The following is a 24,116-nucleotide window of genomic DNA, read 5'->3' as shown; positions in this document are numbered from 1 at the left end:
CGTCTGTCATGAGCAATTTGTCAACAGATTAGAGTTCAGGGTAGTTGTGTTATGCAACAGTCTTGGGCAATGAATAACTTCAGAAGCACGATGCCGATTCAGAGGATGTTAAAAGAGTAAGAAATGTGTAGAAAATCATAGAGTACTCTGACCCAGACAAGATGTCTCTAATGAGGCTTTCCTGTAGCTTGGGTGGAATCTTGTGTCTCCCCTTTCCTGCTATACTCTTCATTGGGACTGGTTCATATTCTTTCTCCATAAGAATTTTGACGCTTCATTTCAGGCTTTGGACTGGTCTCAAAATACTGGTCTTCAAATTGTTCTTTATTTAGTCATCTGGTAAACATGTTTCTTCAGAATGCGTTGAAACTAACTCAATACCTGTCTGATTCTAAATATGCGGAGAACCTTCAGGTACTGTTTGCACCAATGTGACCCCAACGTCTACAGTTTTCCTTTCTTAATGACTACCTCTGTTTCATATTTTCATCCTTGACCATCAGACAACCCTCTCTCAAAGTGCAGAAACACAAAGTTCTAGGTGTTGAAAGGTCAAACATGAAAAATAATAACTTTGGCCTGACACTAACACGAAATCAATGTTGTATTGTAAGGAAGAATGAACTGCATTCAGAGAGGCCCCAGTCCTCAGCTATCAAATTTTCTATCTGACCCAAACCCGCACCAGTTTAGAACAGGAAACCAAGAAAAATCTGTTTCCTCCAGATCGTGTTGATGTAATGGTATGCAAGGTAATTTATATTCTGGATTTCAACCTGACCCATTGGAATCCTCAAAGGCAGAATGAGACAAGAAAGCAAACAAAACATTTCCTTTCTTTTCCAGAGAAAGATAAATAGGAACAGATAAACAAGCTCTGACAAGCTTTAAAATCAGATATGAAATTGGATTGTATTATACCACCTAAAGATGATAGCAGAGTTACCAAACTGATAAGAGTTGGTTGTTCCACTAAACAAACCTCTGTTTTAGGAGGAAAAAATAACAGCTGTTGACTAGAAACCCTAATGGTCCAAAACCAAAGTGCTATCTCTGAGACTAAAAGCTGAAGGTTTAAAAAGCCTAAACATTTTCTTGACATTAGAGGAAGGAAAGCAAACTCTAAAGTCCTTCCAATCATCCCTCAAAAACATTTTTGTTATTGTTGTTGTTCTTGGGCCTGTTAGTTAGGAAACAACTCCCAGAGGTGTGAAATTTGCAGGAAAATAGTGGGACAGATCTCTGAATGGTGCAGACCAAATGTTATTGTGTTTGGTATTACATCCAACTTTTGCTTAAAAAGCAAAACAATCTGCCTGAAGTTTACTGCCTGTCCTTTCCCTAATTTGATTAGGTAGAAGGAGAGAGAGAGAGACCAAATGTGCTTTTGCTCTCTGCACATGTGGCTACAGATTTGCAGCAGGCTACAGTTGCTGGTATTTGTAATGAACTGATTTAGTTGTCTCTTTTGGTATACCTGCCAGGTTCTGCTATCAGAGAAGATACCGTATCCTAGTGGGTTTTAAAGCTCTTCTTTTGATCAAAAGTGTGATGTATAGCAAGAGCTTTGGCTCTTACCAGGTTCAAGTTTTTCTCTTTTCATCTGCCACAAGGTAAGAAGGTGGTGCACTGATGTCCACTGAATTTAATGAGTGCGGTTTTAAAATTAATTTTATATAAAAAAAATCGCTTCTTTTATTTATTTATTTATTTTTTATGTGAATAGAGTTGTGTATCCAATGACAGATATACAAAACCCTCAAAGGCTGCCAAAGAACACAAGTTATACAAGTGGGCATGTCACAGGCTGACTCAGTGACTCAGTCTTGGCAGCTGCCCTATAAACAAAGCTACTGAATTGGTTTGAATCTGTCTCATCATAGAACTTCTTATGCAGCTCACTTTCAAAGATATGTCTTAAAGAATTACTAGAGAGTGAAAATATGATCAAAATGCATGAATTACTAATAAGTTAAAAATTAGAGTAGGCTTTAAAAATCCAATTATAATAGCTGTACTTCAGTCTCTGGGTTTTAATCAGACATGAGTACATGCTAAATCCAAAACAAAGATTTGTGAATCAAAATGCATTTTCATTCTACATTACTGTAATTTGTATTTCTGCTTTGGGACTTAGTCTCCAGCTCCTCTGCCAAACACCACTGCCAGAATTTTTAATCAACTACAAAAACTGATTTTTAATATCAGACAAATTTGGAGGATCCAGTAGTTGGTGTAGATTGCTTAGTTGATGTTTAGAGACCTGTTCACACATTCTGAATTTTTAAAATTATATATAAAAAAAAATGCAGAAAAAAAAAGGTAAATAAAAGCTAATAGTTAACAATCTGTAGGTTAGAGCTTTCCACAAAGATGTAAAGCTATAGAGGTAGCTGTGTTCCAAAAGGGGGTATGCACAATGCTTGTTAATATATGACACTGATATTTGCTGGTTTAAAATGCATTTATATTCTAGAGTTTGATTAAAATGAGTGTTAAGCCATAATATTTGTTGAGGATACCTTTGCTAAGATAAAATTTTGCAAGCAAGCCCTCTCAAGCAAATCTCTATAAATATCAAAAGTTTATAATGACTTCATACTATAATGCATTGTAGGTAGATTTGTGTTAATATCTACCCGTGACTGTGAAAAAGTAATTTTTACAGTTCTTTTGTTTTCTATTCATTTCTTCTGGAATACTGTTTGTTGACTTCTAGGACTGGAGACTCTGCTACCTGTCCCTGGAGAACAAAGTATTTGTGGTTAGTTTGGTGTGACAGCAGTATTTTTGTTTAGAAACTGAGCCCGAGTTCTCAGCTTCTACATGTCTTTAAATACAATTAGCAAATCTTGACAGTTTGTCACTTGTGCTCTGGAATGATGTGTACTGTTATTTACAGCTTAAATCCATGTAAGCCAACTGTTTCATCTGCATTTTCTCCAGATTTGTGCAGCTCAGACGCTGTGACCCAATAAATCTTGAGATGAGCATTAGTTTTCTGGGATAGTCCAAAAAAACCCACCAAAAACACAACACTTTGAACATTTCTCTGAAAATCCAGAAATTGTAGGAAGCTGGAGGCAAAGATAAACAAAACAGCTAACAAAATCTGCTTTTCTCCAGAACACAGCAATATTGTGCAAGAGGCATTGGAGTGAGGCAGAAAATTCTTTTTTAATGTGGGGATTTTTGTATAGCTCTTGCTTTCCCTGACTACAAGTGCTGTCCAAAACACATAGTCCTCACCGGAATAGTTGGCAAAAAGAAGTTTTGTGCCTTCAGGGATTTTTATGTAGTTAATGTCTTGGTGCTGTATGATAATACATGACTTCTTGTCTATAGCACATATCTAGACAGATTCAGTTGACTAGTATACTTGTTAAGGTCTCATAAACTGATGGGATATGAGCATTTGCCTGAAGTTGAGCATGCATTTTAAATGCTTAAATACCCAAGTTCCATTTTATTTTTAAAACAAAAATGTTTTGTTGCAAATCTAGCACCAAGGCCTGGTGCCTACACCAATTTACAAAAAATAAATATACTTAGTTTATTTAACAGACTGATTTTCCAGCTATCACTAAATAAAAATGTTGTTAAAAAAAGTCTAATAAATGTTTAATCCCCATATCTGTTAAACAGACCACACAGGTCTTTTTTGCACCCTATATTTACATTTATGCTACCTTAGCATTTATGCTATTCATTATCAAATGTTTTGAAAAACTATCCTTTGAAATTAAGTTTGAATATTCCAGCACAGAGCAACTACTGAACCTTTTTTTTTTTTTTTTTCCAACAGTTTATGGTATGATGTCAAAGTGAGGGGAAATTAATAGCCAAAAACAACCTTACTATTCATACCAGTAAGTATACAGACAGTTTTATTTGTTGCTCAGACAGATGAGTCTAATTCTTTCAGCTACAGAGTTAGCACCATAGGCAAATATCTACCCTGAAAGAAATGGCTTTTTCTTTTTCTTCAGTTCTGTTTAGTTATACAAATTTTGTAATTTACAGAAATGTTTTGTTCTCTATTTGTTTTTGAATGGTTGATGTGTTAGGCAAAATAAGGAGTGATGAGGAATAATGAGACTACTCAGATAATCATTTTTTAAATCACAAAATACAACACAATCCCTGAGGTGGATTTCCTTATCACAAAAGAACCTACATTTTTGGGTTTGGACATGTTGTAACACTAACTTTTTAAAGCAAAATACTGTTGTGTTCAGTGGACTGTTCTGTTCAATAAATGAAATGGCAATGTAGGCTCTCTTCTGCTTTTCTACTTGTCGTTATTCTTTGGATGAGTAGCTTTCAAAGGGAAGTTGTTTTTACATATCCCCACATGACATTTCTTTCCCCACGAGCATAAAGTAATACTAACAGCTAAGACAAAAACAGGAGGAAAAAAAAAAAAAAAAAAGGAAAAATGTAAATTCCTCCTGCCACAAAGGCTGATGTGAAATTTTTAGGAAGTTTTTCAGTACTTATAATCACAAAATCACTTCTGATAAATAAGAAACAAAAAATGCATAAGATATTCTAACAGATAGGGTGATATTAGCAGGTGAATTTTTTAACATAGTATATATATCTCTGAGATTTTATGTCAGTTAATGGGAGAATGTTTAAATTAAAGACAATCTATTCTTGGTATAATTCAATAACTAAGAAGAAACATGAAATTGTAAATTAAACTTAGGCTAGATAAAACTAAAAAACAGTTCATACAGCTTTTTAAGTGTATTCTGTAACTTCACCAAATGTCTGGCAGATGAATGTCACTGAAAAATAATGCTTTACAACTTTTTATTCATTCATCTATGTATTTATTTATTTATTTATTTATTTATTTATTTATTTTTGGTTTGTTTTTGTTTCTAGCTTCAGGTACATGCATAGATAACGTATGCTGCTCCATTACAAAAATAATTCCTATTGTGTGTGTAGTTATGCAGACACAAATATGTGTGGTGAGATGTATGTAATATACACTCATGTACTGAAGGTGTAAAAATGAAAGCATTATAGTCCCTGTAAAATGTCAATATGTACTGTTCTTTCTCAAGGAAAATGTGAGTGTAAGATGAAGTGCTTGATGTAACATTCATTTCAAGCACCGAGCATGTGTGAAAACATAGCTCCATTTTCTCTAGCCTTTTGTTAATGCATACCAAGGAAAGTAACTCTTAAATCAAAATAAATGGAATATTTTTGATAAGTGCGACTAATTTGTAAGCGTGGCTGAGGGCAATGTATTCAAACATACTTACAAATTCAGAGAAGAAAAGAGCTCCATAAAGGAACCCTGTATCTATTTGAAGTGAAATTGCCAGAAGGATTCTATACAAGGAAGCTGATTCACTTTTATAAGAGCTATACCAGAGTAAGTGGCAGAGATTTCAATGTTCTCTGCCCACCTGTGGGTCTCTTGAACTGCAGCATTCATGTGTATACAAGGTTAATTGCTGCAATACCTCTTCAAAGTCAGACGGTGTACAACATCCTGAACTCTTAGTCATTTATGTAAATAGAAATATCTAGATGAGCTAAAATATAGCTTTTTCTGAAGAGTTATAAATTCCAGTGTTCTAAAAATATCTTTATTTCCTCTTCTCTTCTGTAGGTTTTGTTTGCAGCTGTGGGAAAGTGCACTGTTGGTTTTGCAATTTTTCTGAAACCAGGCAGAAGTGTGCTTATTCTCATGTGCTATAGGGAAAGGTCAAAGACATGTAACTGAGAACGCTATTTCCTATTCTTCTTTCTTTAGTTTCTCAAGATTGTGGCTGCTCAGACAAACATGCATCACAAAGAAAAGTGCTACTGAAGTATCTTGGGCCATTCCTGTGGAGCATCATGTGAGCTGAAAAAATGACCTTTCAGTTTGTCTGAAATCAGTGAAATGGGTGAGTATGTTCTTGGTGACTGCTGAAGAGAGGCAGTTGTGTGGTGGTATATCTGGAGTTTATCTATTGCTGAAATGCTTGTGTTCATGGTTGTCCAATGGAAAGATACAGAAAGGGAAGTGGCAAGGGTTTGATTAGAGTGTCTGATGGATCTTTTACATTCTGCTTGGATATGACTATGCTAAATTACTGCTTCACAAGGCTAAATCTGGATGGCTTAAAGCCATCCAGAAATCCTGGCCCAGGTGTCAGACCTATCACCAGATGACTGTCCTTCCCTGAGTGATCTCTCTTCTGGATAAAATTAGGAGGGCTAGAAAACCTCTGATGAAAGTAAAAGCTGAGAAAGTACAATTCTGTACTAAGAAATCAATTCTGCCTCTTCACTGATAATACTCTCCATCAGATTTGCCCAGCAGATGAATTAGCACAGTTTATGAATAATTAAAGGACCTGAATACAGGTCCTTTACAATACAAGTTATGAATGCTTCACTGCTTAAAGCATGATTGCTTGAAAGTGGTTATGTTTTTTCATTAAGGTTTATTTTCACTCAAAATCTCCATCTTATCCTCTGAATCCCTAAAAATAGTATGTTAGACTGTCTCTGTACACAAGTCAGAAGACACTTCAGCTTAGATTTGGTACACAGTTCAGAATAATGGCTTTCTATATACACAGTGGGATTAAGCTGCTTATTTTAAAGATGTGTTTTAGGTTTGGCCTGTTTTTTCTTTTAGCACTTTTACTTCTTATATCTCTTTACCTGCCCCATTGTCTTACTGTTTATTGTCCCCTTCAAAGAAAGAGCATAACTCTATGTTTACTGTACCCATCAGTTTAAATTACAGATCTGACCTGATATTAAACTGTTCCTTTTTTGTACTGGAGAAAAAAAAAATCCAAAACAGTAAGTCATATGATATTATCCTTCACTTTCATTGAACCATCTGGACTTCTGGAGCCAGAGCCGCAAACTGTCAACATCTCTTGATGCAAAGCAAATAGACTTGGCTAAAAGGGAAGTTCAAGCTTAGAGAATCATCCTGTAGAAAGTTTAGAGCAGTTCAATGCTGGAGGAAGGAAATAATTATTTGTCAGAATAACCCCATCCTGCCCCAAAGCCATGGCATTAGAACATGCCTAATGCTGTTCCCTTAAAGATTAGGCTCGTATGGAAGACTTCAGTGGAAATCAGATATTAGTTACAATGAAGTTTATTTTTTAGTTTTCTGTTTGCAAAGCTTATGTCCCAAACAAGAGAAAGAGGCCTAGCCTCACACAACAAGCCTCCCTTAATTAAAGTAAACTAGTAGGAGGACTAGTTACTGCTTGGATTGCTCCCTCAATAATAAAATTGACACATACGATTTTGATATGCATAAGAAAAAAAGTCAATTTCAGGTTCCTGAGCTGTACAGAACCATAATTATTGTGGTGATTGGGATTATGTACATTTTCCCAAAGACTTCTTTGAATCAAGGCACTAAATAATATAAATAAATTAACATTGTAATGTCACAGAAGCGTGGAAATGTCTTATGAACTGGTCTTTCATGTGGAATTATAAGTGAAAAAAGTGTAATATTTATTCTTTCCCCTGAAGAGATTCCAGATTGAGACTAAGGACATTCTGAGAAATAAGCTTGTATTGTATAGAACCATAGCATTGAATGTTCATTACAAATAATGATCACCATTTGAGTCTAGCTTATTACTTGTCATTTTATGTTCTTGGCAATAAGCATCTCTAATTTAAAATATTTATTTTTTCTTTTGGCTAAATTTCCGTTAAGAACTGGAACAGTTGTCTTAAAATGATGATCTCCCAGGCAAAATAAATTAAGTCTTGGAATTATGTCAAGACTTTTAACTGAAGACAAAGTTTCAAAACAATCTTTGTGCAAAATGAAGCTTACTTTCTCCCTTTAGCTCATCTTTCTACCTACTGCTACTCCGGGTGTTTCTGTCTGTAAATCAAACATATGCTCTTTCTCTTGCTTTCTGGAAGACTTCCAAAGTTTGGGGGGAAGTCTTACAGGAAGCCTTTCCAAAACATATTTAGGACTTGTTCTTCCTGCACAGATGAAACCCTCAGATGTGTTTTAATACAGGCTAACTGAAACTAGAAAAATACAATATTTGGTTTGGGGCATTTTTTTTTTTTTTAAATTAAAAAGTAGAGGCTTGATGGCTATTTTTTCCTTTTAGAATTTGCATCAGGAGTTTTACTTCATTGTTACTTCCTTGTTTCTTTTAGTGAGTTCCAGATGTGCTAATAATTTGAGATTTATTTTGGTATAAATGTTTATTTGATCAAATAAGCCTGTATTACATTCTGAGACTTCCATATCAGATGGAACTGAATGCAGTCTTTACCCTTCATGAAGGAATGCTATATGGTTTTGATTCAAAAACTTCTGTTTTTGAGTTACAAAAATAATCCAGAATAAAAGACCTATATGTATAAGAAAGATATGGCTTTAATTCTTTCCCAAACATAGTCACTGATTTTCCAGGTGTTCTGGAGTCTAACTGTATATTTTATTAATCTGATTTTGTCTTGCGTGACTATTTGATATACCACATAAACTGAATCCATTCTTAGAATTGTACCAATTCATAGATTTAGAATTTTGTACCAGTGAAACACCACAGTTAATTTTGCAATATCTAAAGTGATTGGCTCTAATTAACTTTAAATTTCTTTCCTCTCTGTATTTCTTTCTTTTTTTTTTTTTATTTTCTTCCAAAACATCAGAATTCTGACCTTCTATTCTATTATTTGCACTCTTTAATTACAACTGATTAGTATTTGTTCTTTCATTGACCGCCTCCATGTTTAACAGATATTTGTTTTGGGGCACCAAGGAACAAAAGCGGTCAAGGCAACAGTATATGTTCAGTACATGTACTGACTTTATACGGTATTCCCAGCATTAGTTGAAGCATGTTATTAAGAGCAACTGCTGGGATACTGTCTAACGTAGTGTGGTCTTTGCTAGTTAGTTGCGTATGCTATCATTATTGTTATATATTCCCTTTTTAGTAAGCTGTCCTGAAATACCACTTAACAAGGAGAGAAGCAGAGGTAGGCAATTATCAGTATTAGGACCTGACTAAAGTTTGCTTTATGTCATGTTTTTTTTTGTGCTGTTTATTCACATATTAGGAAATATTCAGATCTTCTGTATCCTGCTCTGATGTTAATGAAATAGAAATAGAAATTAATACTATCAAGTCAGGTAGCTTCATTAAGGAATGCTGATGGTATGGATATGATCATGTGTAAATAGGCTTTAAAAGTATCAGTGTTAACAGCCGAAAATGAACATGGGGAGAGAATGGTGAGTAATTCAAGGTATGTGTGTCTGCTTCTTTTCTTCTCCCCACAGTCTTATTACTCCCTGACTTCCACAGAAGATAAATATTAGTGCTTCCACTCTTTAGTTATAATCCTGAAAAAAAGAAAGGAAACCAACAACAATGCTTAAATCACTGAAATTAAAGTCACTACTAAGGAGGGTGACATATTTTTTCCTAGCTTTGCTAGGGGTTATTACATCATCTTATGCTATGAATATATAAATTACTGTGCACAACTGTATTTTTATTCAGGAATGGAGCCTATAGGTTTGCTTCATAAGTATAACTAGTGATTGAGCTAGATCAGAGGGTCCGGAGGAGCTCAGAAAATAGAAGTTTAGCTCCATTGCCATTATATGATATGCTCCATCTAAGAAGTCACGGCACCAAAATGGACACATACAAAATATAAAATAAACAGATCACTCAGGATTTAATTCAGGTTTTAATCAATCAAGGCAGGAGATTAGATTTAAAGTTTCAGAAAATGAGATTTGATGAGTAAATAGACATTTCTATCAATGCCAAAATATTCATCCTTGTATATACAAAGAGAGAAATTTCACATATATATATATATTTATATATAAAAGAAAAAATATTTCAGAAGTATTTTATAAATAGCTAAAATCCAAGAAGAGAAAATTCTGTACTTCCTTGTATGATATGCTACATATTCAGTTTCATATATCAATGAGGAAAGAGAAGTTCGCTTCTTGTTCTATTTTACATATTTCATATAAGAAAAAGTAATTTTTTATTTTTTTATAGGTATATTTTTCTTCTGGAGTCCTGAACTGAATTCCTGGTTTGAGGAATTCAGGATGTAAATAAGTAGGCACTTAGTACAGTGAGAAGAATTATACTAAGTCATGTCCAGAAAAATATACATGGAATATGTAGATCAGATAATTGCACAGAACTACTGGAAGGAAAAAAACTGGCCCTTACTACTACATAATCAGAAATCTTCAGAGCAGTGTGCTTGTTCTACTGAATAAATGTAGAATCAAAGTAGGATGATAACATCTTCCTCATCCCTAGAGATGGATTTTCTTCTCCATTTCTGTTATTAGAATAATTTTGAATACTGTCACTACTCTGGATACAAAATTAACATTTTTTCCAAAAGTTATTTTTTCCAACATTTTTTCTATTTAAGAAAAGCAAAAGATAATTAGCACAAAACAATTAGATTTATCTCTTCGATGATGTATAAGGCGTTTGGCTGTATTGTTGAAAATGAATCCCTTGGGATGCTGTAATCTTCATAACTTCTCCATTTAGCGTATCGTCTTCAATTATTGTTATCAATCCTTCGGCAATTATCGATGGGCTTAAAAAAAAAGGGAGAGGTGGATGTTATTTAAGAATCTTGGAATATTGATGTAATAGAACATGTGAAAAGGACAGGTATGGAAACTGAAGGTAAATCTATACACCCTGGAACTTAATCTGAAATTTGAACAAATTTGTTTTCAGAAAAGCAAAAGTGGTATTATTGTTTCAGAAGAGAATTTTTCTCCTTAGTCATGACATACAACATAAGGCTGCAGCTTTACAAATCATCATTTATTTGCTGTAGGTATCCACATCCCTGTGGATATAGAGGTGCTGCTGAAGTTTTCTCTTCTGGGGAAGAGGGCAGAAGTAACCCTTTCGCAATCCTCTGCAGCTCCTTGTTGATTGTTTATCTTGGTTATTGTAGCAGGGCTGACAGTAAGTTGAACTTTGTCACATCGGTTTGTTGTGGTTAATAGATGCAATATATCTGACATATGAAAAAGGACAGGCAAAACAACACAGGTTTCCTTTGTGTAGAAGGAAGTGAGCAGCTAATTGTTAAGAGACCGAGAAAGCATTCTAGAAATATCACTTTAGGCTTGTCTTCTTCATGTACTTTTTCCTAGGTATCTGCTTTTGTCCTTTTTTGGCAATACCTTAATGGTCTAGGTGATGACTGATATGATCCACCATGGTTGGTACTGTGCTTTTATGAACTTAGTCCAGTTTGGTTCGTTGTTTGACGTCTATCTTGTTTCAATTCCAGGTGTTGTGGAAACCAAACCCTGAATCTCATAAGAAGTTTGATTAAACAAATTGATGGAACAATCCACCAAAGACTATTAAAAACTAATACACTGTCTTTAATTCAGGAATTTGATTTGCATTTTGCTGGAATTGGGAATGCATAAAGGGTATTATTACTAAATAGGTGATGCTCTTAAGTATGTGATGCCTTAAGTATCTGCCATTATTCCCTTGTGTATAGGATAACACATTTGATTGACTTTGGTTTGAGACAGCATTTCCCTTTCTTAACTTTAATTTTGCCTGTTGAGAATCACTTGAAAATGTTAATGAGTGTACTTGTTCTTCATTTACAAGGGTCAAAAAACATTGTATGTGACTTGACTTACTCCATGACGCCATAGAACTGCATCATATTTTTGATCTCATCTTTGTATGAGAAGTATTGTCCCATATTCTCTTCTTTATCTATTGACTGTAGAATCGGCGTGTTGACAAATCCTGGACAAATTGTGTTGAGTCTCACACCATAGTTCTCTATGTTAGCAGCTAACTAGAAAAGAGGAGGTTAGGTATTCATCATCAACATTTTTAAATGGTATTGTGCATCTAATTTTTCAAATAATAAGATTTATTAGTAAGTATATTTCAGACTTTCCTGGTTAGCAAAATTTGTTACAAATTTGTTGTAAAACAAATTGTTTCAACATCTAAGTTTGAAGTATGCTTTTTCTAGTAATTATATTTTTATTTTCCAACATCCATTTTGCTGAGAGAACAATTATACAAGAAATTAACACACTTTTTTCCATATATCTGTTTTTCCCCCAAATTTGACGTGTCATTTACCTACCTCAACTCAACTGAAATAAGATTTGGCCTGTACCGCTAAAGCAGTAATGCTAAACCTTTACAGCTGTTTTATTCTCCCTGCCAAGGAAGAAATCTATCACCAAGTATATACACACTGGAAAATCCCTGTGAACAGGAAAGGGGCAGGTTTTTTTTCATGATGCAGCTCAGGAATATGACGAAAGTAAGCAAAATGTCTGGCTGGATCCTTCCTTTGTGGTGCTACCAGTTCATTCTTGTAGCAAAGGAGAAGTCTGATCAGCAGCCAGGTTGAATGCTGGATGAACTTTCTTAACAATTGCGTAAACCTTATGAACTGTATAGGATACATCCAAGAATAACCATAATTGTTCAAAACTAAATTCCATATATGTTTTACATTTTACAGGAACCCTTTCCGGTATCATGTAAATCACATTTCATTTTCATGATATGGTAGTTTGCCCTTTCAGTTTGAGAAAAAAAGAAAATGAAGTCATAGACACTTTGTATCACACCCATACAATGTTAGGCTGGACTGCCTTTCCTGGTAAGTATAGTTTATTGTTCTTTTTCTTCTCAACTGTATCATGTTCAATAGAAAGACAGTATTTCCTCTAATTTTCTGTGGACTCTTTTATTTTTGACCTGATGTTAAATTACATTACCATGTGAAAGTAAAACTAGAAAACCAGGTGTGAAGTTCTTTCTGTGGCTAATATGAGATGTACAACATCTCACATGTACAACAGTGTGCTGTTTAGCTTAATCTTAAGGAGTAATTTGTGTGGAGTGTAGGGGAATCAAATCTAGATAGCTATCAAAATGATTTTTTTCAGGTGCTTTATTCTGGAAATTAGTTTGGAATTCTTTTATAAATAGACTGCTTAATCTATGAAAATGTAATTATATTTCAGTATCTCCAAGTTATTTTCTCATACTGTTTGGTTTGACTGGAAAATTTTGGAGTCAGACTAAGATGTGCTCATATACTATCTAACACATCCCATCCTAACTGTGTCATTTTACATTTTTAGTGTGTTAAAAGTTGGTAAGAATAAATAATGGCCAACATATTTGTGTTCAATCACTTTTTGCACTCTTTAGTACCTGTTTATCATTAAAAAAAAAAAAAAAAAAAAAGAGACAGTAATCAACCTGGCTTACAAATAAGGAAAACAAAATGCTAAATGACTGGGATGAAGTTATGAAAAATATTTTTTTAAAGCTTGGAAAAGAATGCCTGACTTCTGGGCTCCTCCTGCTGTCCTTATATTATTTTACAATGTCTCTCCTGTGTTCCCTAAATCTTCCTAAACTTCAAATTGTTCATAAACACGCACATGCCTTACTTATTCCATCTTTAGATTCTGTTTGTAGAAGAAGGGAACCTCCAGCACTTCAGACACTATTTGCTTTAAGAAAATTAGTTCCAGTTATGTGACAATAAAGAGGGAGCATGAAAAACTTAGCATGTCCCAAGGAGCTGCTGACTCTGTTTTCAAAAATATATACTTACTGCTATTGAGCGCGTAAATCCAATTACACCATGCTTTGTAGCACAGTACACAGGTTGGAATGCAGCAGGCATGAGTCCTTTAAAATAAAAAGGTAGCTGAGTAAGGATGTTGGGTACCTCTACTTATGATTACCTTAAACATATATGTAAGTTAATAATGTTAATATCAGTGATGGATTTATAGAGATGCAACAAAATAGACAGTTTAGTAAATATCTTCAAATTCCATTTTGTAATCTGAAGTAAGCTGGGAAAAAGGAATGAAACAGATAAAAACACAGGAAAGCAAAAGAGAAATATTGAAGAAAAAAGTATAGTTTAAGATAAAAGTTCTCTCTCTCTAGTGTAAGACAAAACAGAGGACAAGATCTGGAAGAATACACTCAAAACCAAGAATTTTAGAGCCTTGTTCAATGAATCTGGATATATGCAAATAAATACTCTGATAAGTGATACCTTAACTACTGATACACAAAGAAGACACTTGCGTTCATTTTAGGGAAGAGGAAAGGTGAGGGAAATAGTGAGGGAAATATCAATGTCCATTTTGGCTACTGTAACTGAATTAGTATTAGAGTTGTAATACATCACTAAATCAATAAATAAAATATCTGTCAATCTGTCATAAATCCCTTGATTACAGTTTCTCTCTCTCTCTCTCTCTCCCTTTTTTTCCTTTTTTTTTTTTTTTTTTTTAGATCTTTTCCCCTAGCCCTAGTGCAGGAGAGAGGAATGCACATGCTGCTCAACTCACAGATGTGCAGTCAAGCACTACATCTGCCCATGAAATATCATTGCTGTTTATTTGACAACACAGTTAGTACTATAACAAAGAGTAACCACTATAACAAAAGAGTACATGCTCCTTTGCATAGTGTTTTTTGTTCAAAGAAGCAAGCATAAACAAAATATTTCAGACAATGTGCCATCAGATGCAGTGTAAAATTTACTTTACTTACAGTACTGCTATAGTAATATTTTGTAGGTGATGTTTTATAAGAAGAGATTTATAATAAGTAATAAGTAATAAGTAATGGAAAAAAAACACACTAAGGAGTGAATGCAGGACCTCAGTGAAGAGAGGGTATGGAGGTAAGTCAGTAAACACTGTAAATTGAATGATAAGATGAACTCAGATAGTGAGCAGAAAGAAATGAAAGCAGAGATATAGACAGGAAATTTTCTTGAAGCATTTTTTTAGACTGAATTAGGTAGTCTGAAAAGGGTTTCATTGTATGGTACATCCTACAGTGGGCCCTGTTCTGAGATGAAAAACCAGGACGATGATATTTAGGAGGGGATGGGAACAAGAGTTAACAATACTTGGTAATAGCACTGCTATCTTTTAAAAAGAAAAGGAGATGCAAAATGAAAAGTGACTTCTGAGACTGTGAACCTTTGTGATGGGAGTGGCAGAGCATACAAACTTCATTTACTGTATTGAAAGAAGAGCAGAGGCATTGGTGGAAAAATAAGAACTTAGTTCTAGTAAGATTGAGTTTGATGGCAAAGAGCTCATCAAGAAGAGATGGACCATAGGTGTATATATGTATTTCTAAACATCCTGACAACAGTATCCACTGTAAAATAAAAGCTGAACTGGACCACATGGATGCTCTGGTTCCACCTGAATGCTAGGGTCCTATGAATAACAAACCACAGCCTGTCCTATAGTTAGGACAGGCTGATGACATTTGTGTTCTTGAATGTGATATCATAAAACCTGGATGCTGATTTTGATGCCTTCATGTTTAGTTCTAATGGAGATAAGCTGGAGATAAACATATCTGTTTCTTATTTCATATTTTTAAGTGATATAATCAAGAAAGAGTGTGACATCTCAGTGGAGATGATGGATATAATACTCAGCTATAAAGTATGGATTTGTCAGAAAAATATGTATGCCAGAGGCTTGTGTGAGGTCTTTGCTCTGGAATCCACTTTTCCCCAAGAAAATTACTTTCTAAGAAAGCTCTAATTACAACCCTGACAGCTTCAAGATTTTATCTTGGTTTAAATACTACTCTGGTGATCTGGTGAAAGCAACACTGTTAGTACCACTGTCAGTGCTGGGAAATGAACAACTTAATCTAGTGACTGGTTATGTCCTCATCTTGGATTAATGTATTTTGCTTCTGGTTTTGAAAAATGTCTTCCATGGTGTTTCCTCTGGGTTGCGATTGCAAGACTTCTCATTCCTCTGTTTGATGACTTCTGATTGTCATCCATCATCACCATTCTTCATGATAATTAGAAATGTTGGGATGCTCACACATTGGAAATATATTATTATTATTATTATTATTATTATTATTATTATTATTATTATTATTATTATTATTATTATTATTATTATTATTATTATTTTAACCCTTGAGTAGTTTTACATATTTTAAAGATGAAATCAATTCCAATAAGGCCGCAGGTAACAGACATACATAAAATATACTGGGAAATACAAAGGAGGAATTGAGAAGGTAGTTTTGTTTGTTTTTTAAACCACAGTAAGGCAAGTTACTTTTTTTTTTTTTTTTTTTTTTTCTTGAAAGGGAAGAGAAATAAAGCAAGGAAGGAAACAGCTCCCTGTACTGAAGTGGAAGAAGGTTCAAAGACAAATGTCAAAAGAGAGCAGAAATAATTTGGCAGGAAGAGAGGAACAAATAAATCATCATTTGGTTAAATGAAAGCATTTAAACCAGTTCTGATTTATTTTTTTTTTCCTTTCTAAAATGGAGAACTAAGAAGAAATCAACTGACTTTCAGCCAAAGCAGTGACAGTGAAGAGCTAGTCCTTGCATCCTTTACAATGAGTCCTGCCTCACTTTTGTTCCCAAGTTCAGTACTCAGTAGCACAGTGCACTTTTCAGCTCTGAGCCATTGCCCTGCCCCGGGGAGAGCTGAACCTGTATCTGCTAATGGTGTGTCCTAAGGACTGTGCTAGGAAGTGTCTTGGGATGAACTGCTGTGTGACATTGATTCTGCTCTGCCTGAGTATTTATTCTACCAGTGCATGAAATGATTTCATAACATTTGTTAGTGCATTCAGTTGTTAGAACATCTGGATTCTATTTGCTGATCCCATAAATATTTAATTATCTTATGCAAAGTGGAACAGCATCTGAAACAGGCTGGAGAATGTTATGCACAAAATAACTGGGGGGGAGAGGGTGTTCACATGGGTGATGACTGAGGGTGCCCTTTGGGTTACCAAAAACAGTGCATCAACTATGTAACTATGTTTTTTTGTTTGTTTTTCTTATTAGTTCTTCACAGGCTGACAGAGGGGAGCAGCTCATGCCCTTATGTATACCTGGTAAGGTGTCAAGACCAGTTGTTACCATTTCAGACATGGTGGCAGGCTTCTCACTACAACGGCTCAAGGTCAACTACAATCAAGGTCAATAGTTTTAGTTCAGTTTCAAGGTCCACATCTTGAGAAATTGTTATTGGAGACAGAAAATTGAATCAATAAGCTTGATTTGCATTAGTAAGCTTTATTGAAACCATTTTCTTTCAGTTCACTGAAGAGTTTTAATGAATAGAGAGTTAAGGATTTTTTTTTTTTTTTTCCAGGTGTGCTTACCCACTGAATATGTTTCACTCTGAAATTTGAGCAAGTCTCTTCCTTTGGATAAGATACATTAGCTTTTAGGTGCCTTTTCCAGTCTGTTTTCTTCATGAGTGCACAGTTAAGCAGCTTGGGACAAAATTGTTTTCTGTTTGATAGTATCTTTAAGTTTCACTAATTCTTTGAAAAGTGTACGTTCTGTTTGGATGGAAATGTCATAGAGAATAAGAAACCACAGTATGTTTTCTAACAAGGCTGTTCATCTCACAGAGGCTTTGAGCTCATCAGAAAGCAGTACTTCTACACTATGATTAAGCTCTATTCCCAGTGATACTTTAGGGAAATATGTTCATGATTAAAACATTTAAATATTCTATTAAAATATTCAAATTATCTCACTAGTGTTTCATAATGTCAATACCTTGTACCATCCTAAATTTCTAAATTTTATTTATTTTAAAGGAAATGGAGAAAATGCTGAAAGGTAAGTTTTGGGTCACTGATGGAATCCATTTTAAAGCAAACCAAAAGTGTGCTTCTTTGTATACTGGAAAATATTGCCAAAGTAGTTTGTTTCCCATACTATATTGGGTTTGTTTTTATAAAGTATAGCTATTATTGCAACACATAGAATACTTACAAACAAATAACATCACAAAGATTTAGCCACATTTATTTAAATTAAATGTCTTTCCAAACCACATTACAGAAATCTCCTTTGTTACCCTGAGGCAAAAGTCTGAATAAACAGTATGGAATACGCTTACAACATCCTCTGATGGTCAAAGCCATGTGTGAAGAAGCAAATATATGTAAGTAGAAAAATGAGCTAGGGGCACAATGATCCTACAGAGTGATGAGAGAATTGATTAAAAGGGTTCATATAATACCCTATACTTAAGAGTTTGGTGGGATACAAGATCATGTTCACTATGTCAGTTGTGCTACTGTGATCTGTGCCAAAATCAAGGAGACATAGAAAGCCTAGCAAAAATTGTAAGCTGTGTCATTTCTAGGAAATTTTGTAACAGTGAACTGAAGTCTCTAGGGAGTAGTTTCTAAATTTTCTCATCTCATTCCTTCAGATTCTGCTCAGCATTCTCATTATTTACATAAGGGAGGAAACAGAAGCTCTGTTGTGATGCTGAACTGAAGGATTCAGTTGTATTGCCATTTATACCTTTACTCCACTGCACTGCATCATCATGATAAAGTCTCACTCAAAATGATATGACCATATGCTTGGCTTTGTTCTTGTGAGATATATATAGAGGATCAGATCCTTAAAAAAAAAACAAAAAACAAACGAAAAAAAAAACAACTCTTTGTGAGGAAAGACTTTATATATTTCCTTTGGCTGAAGCTTTCTACAGGTGGAGGACAAACTCTCTGCTTGTTGGAACCTGTATGCTTCAAGTTGAATCAAATCACTGATATGATGATACAAAAGAACTATGCAGATCCACTACGCATTGAACAACCTCTCATAAAAAGCTAGCATGTTCATAAGCTAAATATTTTAGTAGGTTTTAAGCTCTCTATAAATTGATTTTTTTGTGGGGTCCAGAAAGATACAAAATCAGTTTTACAGAATACCTTCTTAAAGGTATGAAAGCTATCAAAAGAAATGTGCATACACACACATGAATTCCCTATTCCCTTCATTTACTAAAAGTGTATAGGTGCCAGCCACCAAAAGATAAGAGACAGTACTAAAGTTAGTCAAGTAAATAATTTCAGGAGTTAAATTTAGTATTGTATGGTTTTCCTGTTGCTTATAACTTCTCTGTTAAAGAAAACGAAAATTAATGTAAGTAGTTTCCTACAGAAGGAGTTTTAAAACAGTTTACTTTTTAAATCTGGGATCAAGTTTACCACAATGTATTCAAAAACCTGCTGCTGTTGGCATTCTCTTTTGGCAGTAAAGTACAAATTTTCCTGCAATCTTAGAGTTTTACTGGAACTACTTCCTCTTAATCTGAATGTATAAATCCCAGAGAATTAAGAAAGCTTCATAGCTTTGAGGAGCAGTGGGTTAGGAGTTGAGTGCTCCATGTGCTTATGTATTTTCTTCCCTTTCATATTTAGTCTTGACTTGCTAAGACACTAAAGAAAGGAAGATTCAATACAGGAAAGGAATGGTGGGTGCTCTGACTTTCACCCATTGCAAGTATCCTTGTCATGGGAAGCATTTAAGTAGGCCCAGGGGTGTTCTTTGAAAATATAAAACAGTAAGGCTAGATTCTGTCTCTACTTCAATTATTGGAGAACTTACCATTGTTAAGAACTAGAAATTAAAAACTGTGTGAAGCAAATCTTATTCTTACTGAACATTACATAAGCACTACATATAACTCTACATGCTGCTCAACAAGATACAAGAACACTTGCTGTCTGTAGAGCATATCTGATATAATCTTATAGAGAAATTGTATGGGAGGGGGATCAAAACCATTTGAGAGTTTAATGATCAACAGAAGCTAGCTCTGAGAAGAGAAAACACTTGCAGGGAATATTAAACAAGCCCATGGCAGTTTGCCTTTTTTATATGGGGTGAACTGTGGGACTTAGACCTTCAGACTGTAAAGGAAAATTATCACAGATAGTAAAATAAATAAAACTATAAAAAGTAGGTGTATGTCAGCTTTTATAATGTGGCTTTCCTTATGTCTTTGGAAATTATTACTACACAGAAGACGTGTAAAAGCAAACAAAGCAAAGGACACTTTGTTTTTGACAGGTAACCACAATCATTAGAGCATAACATTAATTAAGTAAATAAATGCATATATTAATAATTACAATAAAATGAGCTGTTACCAAATGAAGAAAAAACAAACTGTTAGATCGTAAAAGCAAAACAGTTTTTACACAGTTCAGAACAGATAGAACAGGAATCAAGCTGCTTGCTACCTTTGCCCTTTCTTAAGCACTCCATGGGCATCAGCATTTCTGTGAAAATGTTTAATCTTTTACTTGTGTTGATGAACTCTTTTAGTGCAATAGCATTTTCCTTCAGGCTAATTTGGTCCCAGTACAATGTCAATTTTAGCCAATGAGATAAACATACTGGCTTCAGTAAGCAATGTGTCAGGCAGTACTGCAAGTGCTGACTTAAAGGGACATGGAGGCTTTTACTAAAGAACCCCTCACCCATAATAAGCATGTGTATGTATTATGTCAGATCCTCACATGCTAAGAGATCCTCATGACTTAGCTCAATAGCGTGAACTCGATTTCTTACTACAAAGCCCAGGCTTACAATAGAGTTCAACAGTACCCAGGACACTCACACCTATTCTGCACTTATCCCCATCCACAATCAGGACCTGGGGCCACTGCTGTCTTACTGGCTTTTCACTGTTAGAGCACATATGAGTACCCTGGAAAAAAAAGTACTATTATTTGGTATTCTACATGGATACAAAAGAAAGCAGTGACAATCCAAGGATAAACCAGCATATATTTCCCAGATGTCATGACAGTAGCAAGAAAGAATGCAAGCATTTCCCCACATGCTTTTTGAGGAAGGGTATCAGGGGGCGTATCGTTCTATATTTATCATTTCCCTGTTGGTTGTGTTTTTTTGCAGTGAGCATGGCAACATCAAGCCTACTTGCAGGAAAGGGTATACAATTGTGCCTCACAACTCAGCAGCAATAATCCTGACTGACTTAGAAGCCATATAATTCTATTTCTGTGCCAATAAATTGGAATAGAGTTATAGTATAAACAAGCAGTTGAGCAAAGAACATGTCAACTTCTCAGTTAAATATGAATGTTAATTTTATGGCTTCTCAAGCAGAGGTGGCTCACCTCTAAGAGGGCTTGAAGAATAAGTATAGTGGTATTTGACAGTCTTCATTAATAGGTAGATGCAGCCTAATCTTAAATAGTATCACAGCTAGGCCCCTATGGAGGTGAGCAGAGGGCCTACTACTGCTTCCTCACTTTCTGTGAAAAAGCTTATATGATTTTCCATATTTGGTGCCTGATAAATGTTTTAAAATATCAAAAATAATCATATTTAAAGTAACCTGAATTAAGGTTAGGTCTTCACATGAGATTATGTTTCACACTGTGGAGCGCATATTGTTGTAACTCAGCAATGTTACTAAAAGTGTGGAATAAGCATAATGAATTGAGGCTAATTAGGTTTTGCTCAGTGTGGTACTACTGAAACCTGAAAAAAAACTCTGATGCTGTATTTACATCAAGCTCAATATTATTAAATATGAGGCTGATATGTTAGGAAAATTATTGAATATTTTAAAGCAAATTAAAGTTATGTTCCTTTGTAACTTCTGTTACTATGATGAAAACGGGCTCCAAATGAGAATAAACAGGGAAGAGCCATAGGAAAGAAGAAAAAGTGTGAGCGATCAGTATGATTCATTGATTTTAGAAATAAATCAGTGAGGAGAAAGTGTTTATATACAAAATATTCTCACCTGCTAAGGATGAGATATTAATGATTACTCCTCCATCACCTCCATTTCCTTTTCTCATATATTCTAGGCCAAGGTAGGTTCCTCTAATCACAGATGTCTGACATAAGGGGAAAAAGGATAATTATATTCAAAATATGTTTCTTAAAATATGTTTTGTGATCCTAAAAACGGTCTTGCTTTAGTTGTAATGCTTAGAGTCTGTATTACTTTACTTGAGATTTTAGTTATACTTTGAAGATTATAAACAGAAGATATTCCACAGTAATGCAACTTCAAAAGCACAATTGCAATGAATAGAAATTATTATTATTTCTTAATTATTTTTCTCATAAAGATATCAATAATAAAACTAAATAGTTGCAGACTGAAATAAACACTGTAAAGGAGATGAAATCCAGACTAATTTATAAATGAATCTCTATAAGGAGTGGATGAACTGATCCAAGTCCCATCATTTTTATTTAGATGAACTCTTTGTTACAGAAAATGTAAAGACTGAATTTGAAGATTTTGCTAACACTGATGGCCCCATTTGGCCATTTAAGGGCATGAGAAACTTGCACTTTATAGGATGTGATCCTAAAAGAAGTTGTGAGATCTATTTCTGGTCCTAAAATTTGTATTTTCTGACTGAAGTTACATCATTTTTACAATTCCTCTCAAATGAAGGTAAGCCCAAACAGACAGATACAGATAAGTATTCTAAGAGATGTGAAAGAAGGTGTTGTCATATTTGCTGCAGCATGTAATTTTAATTTAATTTAATTTTATTTTATTATTTTATTTTATTTTATTTTATTTTAAAGAAAGATCTTTGAGGAAGAAGATCTTGTTGAGACCTGTACAATCTTGATTGCTTAAGATCTGTTTTAGAACCCAACTGCTGGGATTCATCCCACCGAACTTAACACATCTAAACAGATTCCTATATGTATGCTGAGCCTGAAGTTATCAGCCTCCTAACCCAGAGGAAGTCTGTCTCCCAGAAGGTAAGTTGCTTTACCACAGACTTTAAGAAATTGCTAATAGAAAGTTATGGTGATGCTTCTAGCGGAACATAGTATATTTAGTGAAATATTGCTGCATTTATTTTAGTGAAATGTTGCTGCAAGTTTCATAAATATTAATTATTTATATAATTTTCTTAGATCTCTGCTAAAACATTTCATATTTGGTTTACAATTTCTACCTAAAATTAAAAAAATCATTTAATCTCTTTTATACTTCCAGAAATATTTAAGTTTTTAAACAAGAACTCAATTTATATTTTATTTGTGTCTAATGCTATTTATTTGACCCAAACAAATTAAGATGCTCAGCAAATGAAGTGTCCCTACACATCTGTCCACATCTGCATGTAGTCACTTCCCTGAGAGTTCTGTTAGGGAGAGGAACAAGGAAGGTTTGCAGAACTATGAATCATGGAGGAGGAAATGTCCCAAAGTAATAAAATACATTTTAAAAAAAAAAAAAAAAAAACGGAAAATTTTAAGGCATGTATTGCATCTCATTTTTACTAGCTGGTGTTTTTAGACAGATATGTTATAAAACATAAGAATCTTAATTCAAGTCTTTTTGCCTTCTACAAGAAATATGCTTGTCGTTTTAACCAGAATCATATTTGCAAGACTGCATGTCTTAGTGTTATGGCTTTTTCAGTGTCTGAGTAACATCAATAAACTGCACATTTACAGAGACAAAAGAACTTGAAATGTCATTATCAAGTTTGCTTTCTAATATTGATATTGAACGAGCTTTTTAAAATTTTCTGTAGTTGTAGTATTTTGTGATATTTTAAATATAAATATGTTTTCACAATACCATATTCTGCAATAACATAAAAATCACAATATTGGAATATTTCAAAAGTCTGAAATAATGTTTTAGATTTTTTAAATTAAAACTTCCCATAAAAAGCTTTTTGTTTTATGTTTTTATTCTGGAAAGTTTTGGCACTAGAAGCATTTTGCTTATTATCAAAACGATGTTATTTATTGAACGCTTAGTAGTAGTCTTGCAGTGTTTAATGTTGATGGCCACATCTAAATTTCAAAGGATGTATTGAAAAACAGGATAATTTATGTCTAGTACCACTGCTGTGTGGTACATTTAGTCTGAAGGTAAACTCAATGACAGCTCAACTGAAATTAGACTTGGTATTAAGGATGGATGGTGAATTTATATATATATATATACACATACATATGCATGATACTAGACATTTTAGAAAATCAAGGGTTAATGCTGTCTCTGTAGAGCAGGTGCAGGTCCTATCATGCCCTGCAGCAGTGGCTCAGCCTGCTGAACAGAAAAGGAGAATTCCATTTAGGATGATTAGAGGAAATAAATCAGTTGGAGAAGGAAGTAGCTTGGGGCTCCTTGAGGGTTTTTCTATTCCTCCAGCCTTCTAATTCAAAGAGATAATAAAGCAAGAT

The 24,116-nt window shown here is 34.3% G+C and overlaps 1 protein-coding gene and 1 long non-coding RNA gene across 2 annotated transcripts in view; one reads left to right on the top strand and one right to left on the bottom strand.

Moving 5' to 3' along the window:
• The first annotated feature begins 5,730 nt into the window (after positions 1-5,730).
• Positions 5,731-24,116, top strand: part of LOC106019506 (uncharacterized) — a 26,141-nt gene continuing 7,755 nt past the window's right edge. Inside the window, exons 1-5 of the long non-coding RNA XR_011809005.1 lie at positions 5,731-5,915; positions 12,553-12,693; positions 16,926-16,975; positions 17,940-18,042; positions 22,488-22,670. This is a non-coding gene — a long non-coding RNA (uncharacterized lncRNA). The remainder of the gene's footprint in view (positions 5,916-12,552; positions 12,694-16,925; positions 16,976-17,939; positions 18,043-22,487; positions 22,671-24,116) is intronic.
• Positions 9,708-24,116, bottom strand: part of HPGD (15-hydroxyprostaglandin dehydrogenase) — a 26,690-nt gene continuing 12,281 nt past the window's right edge. Inside the window, exons 4-7 of the mRNA XM_005027458.6 lie at positions 21,682-21,778; positions 13,663-13,739; positions 11,702-11,865; positions 9,708-10,617 (exon numbers count right to left, since the gene is read on the bottom strand). Of these exons, the coding sequence (XP_005027515.1) occupies positions 10,479-10,617; positions 11,702-11,865; positions 13,663-13,739; positions 21,682-21,778 (477 nt within the window). The 3' untranslated portion in view covers positions 9,708-10,478. The remainder of the gene's footprint in view (positions 10,618-11,701; positions 11,866-13,662; positions 13,740-21,681; positions 21,779-24,116) is intronic.

This window comes from Anas platyrhynchos, chromosome 4, assembly GCF_047663525.1.
Source record: "Anas platyrhynchos isolate ZD024472 breed Pekin duck chromosome 4, IASCAAS_PekinDuck_T2T, whole genome shotgun sequence".
NCBI classification, from domain to species: Eukaryota; Metazoa; Chordata; class Aves; order Anseriformes; family Anatidae; genus Anas; species Anas platyrhynchos.
The sequence above is the reverse complement of the archived record's forward strand: the minus strand, read 5'-3'. Positions and strand labels throughout refer to the sequence as shown.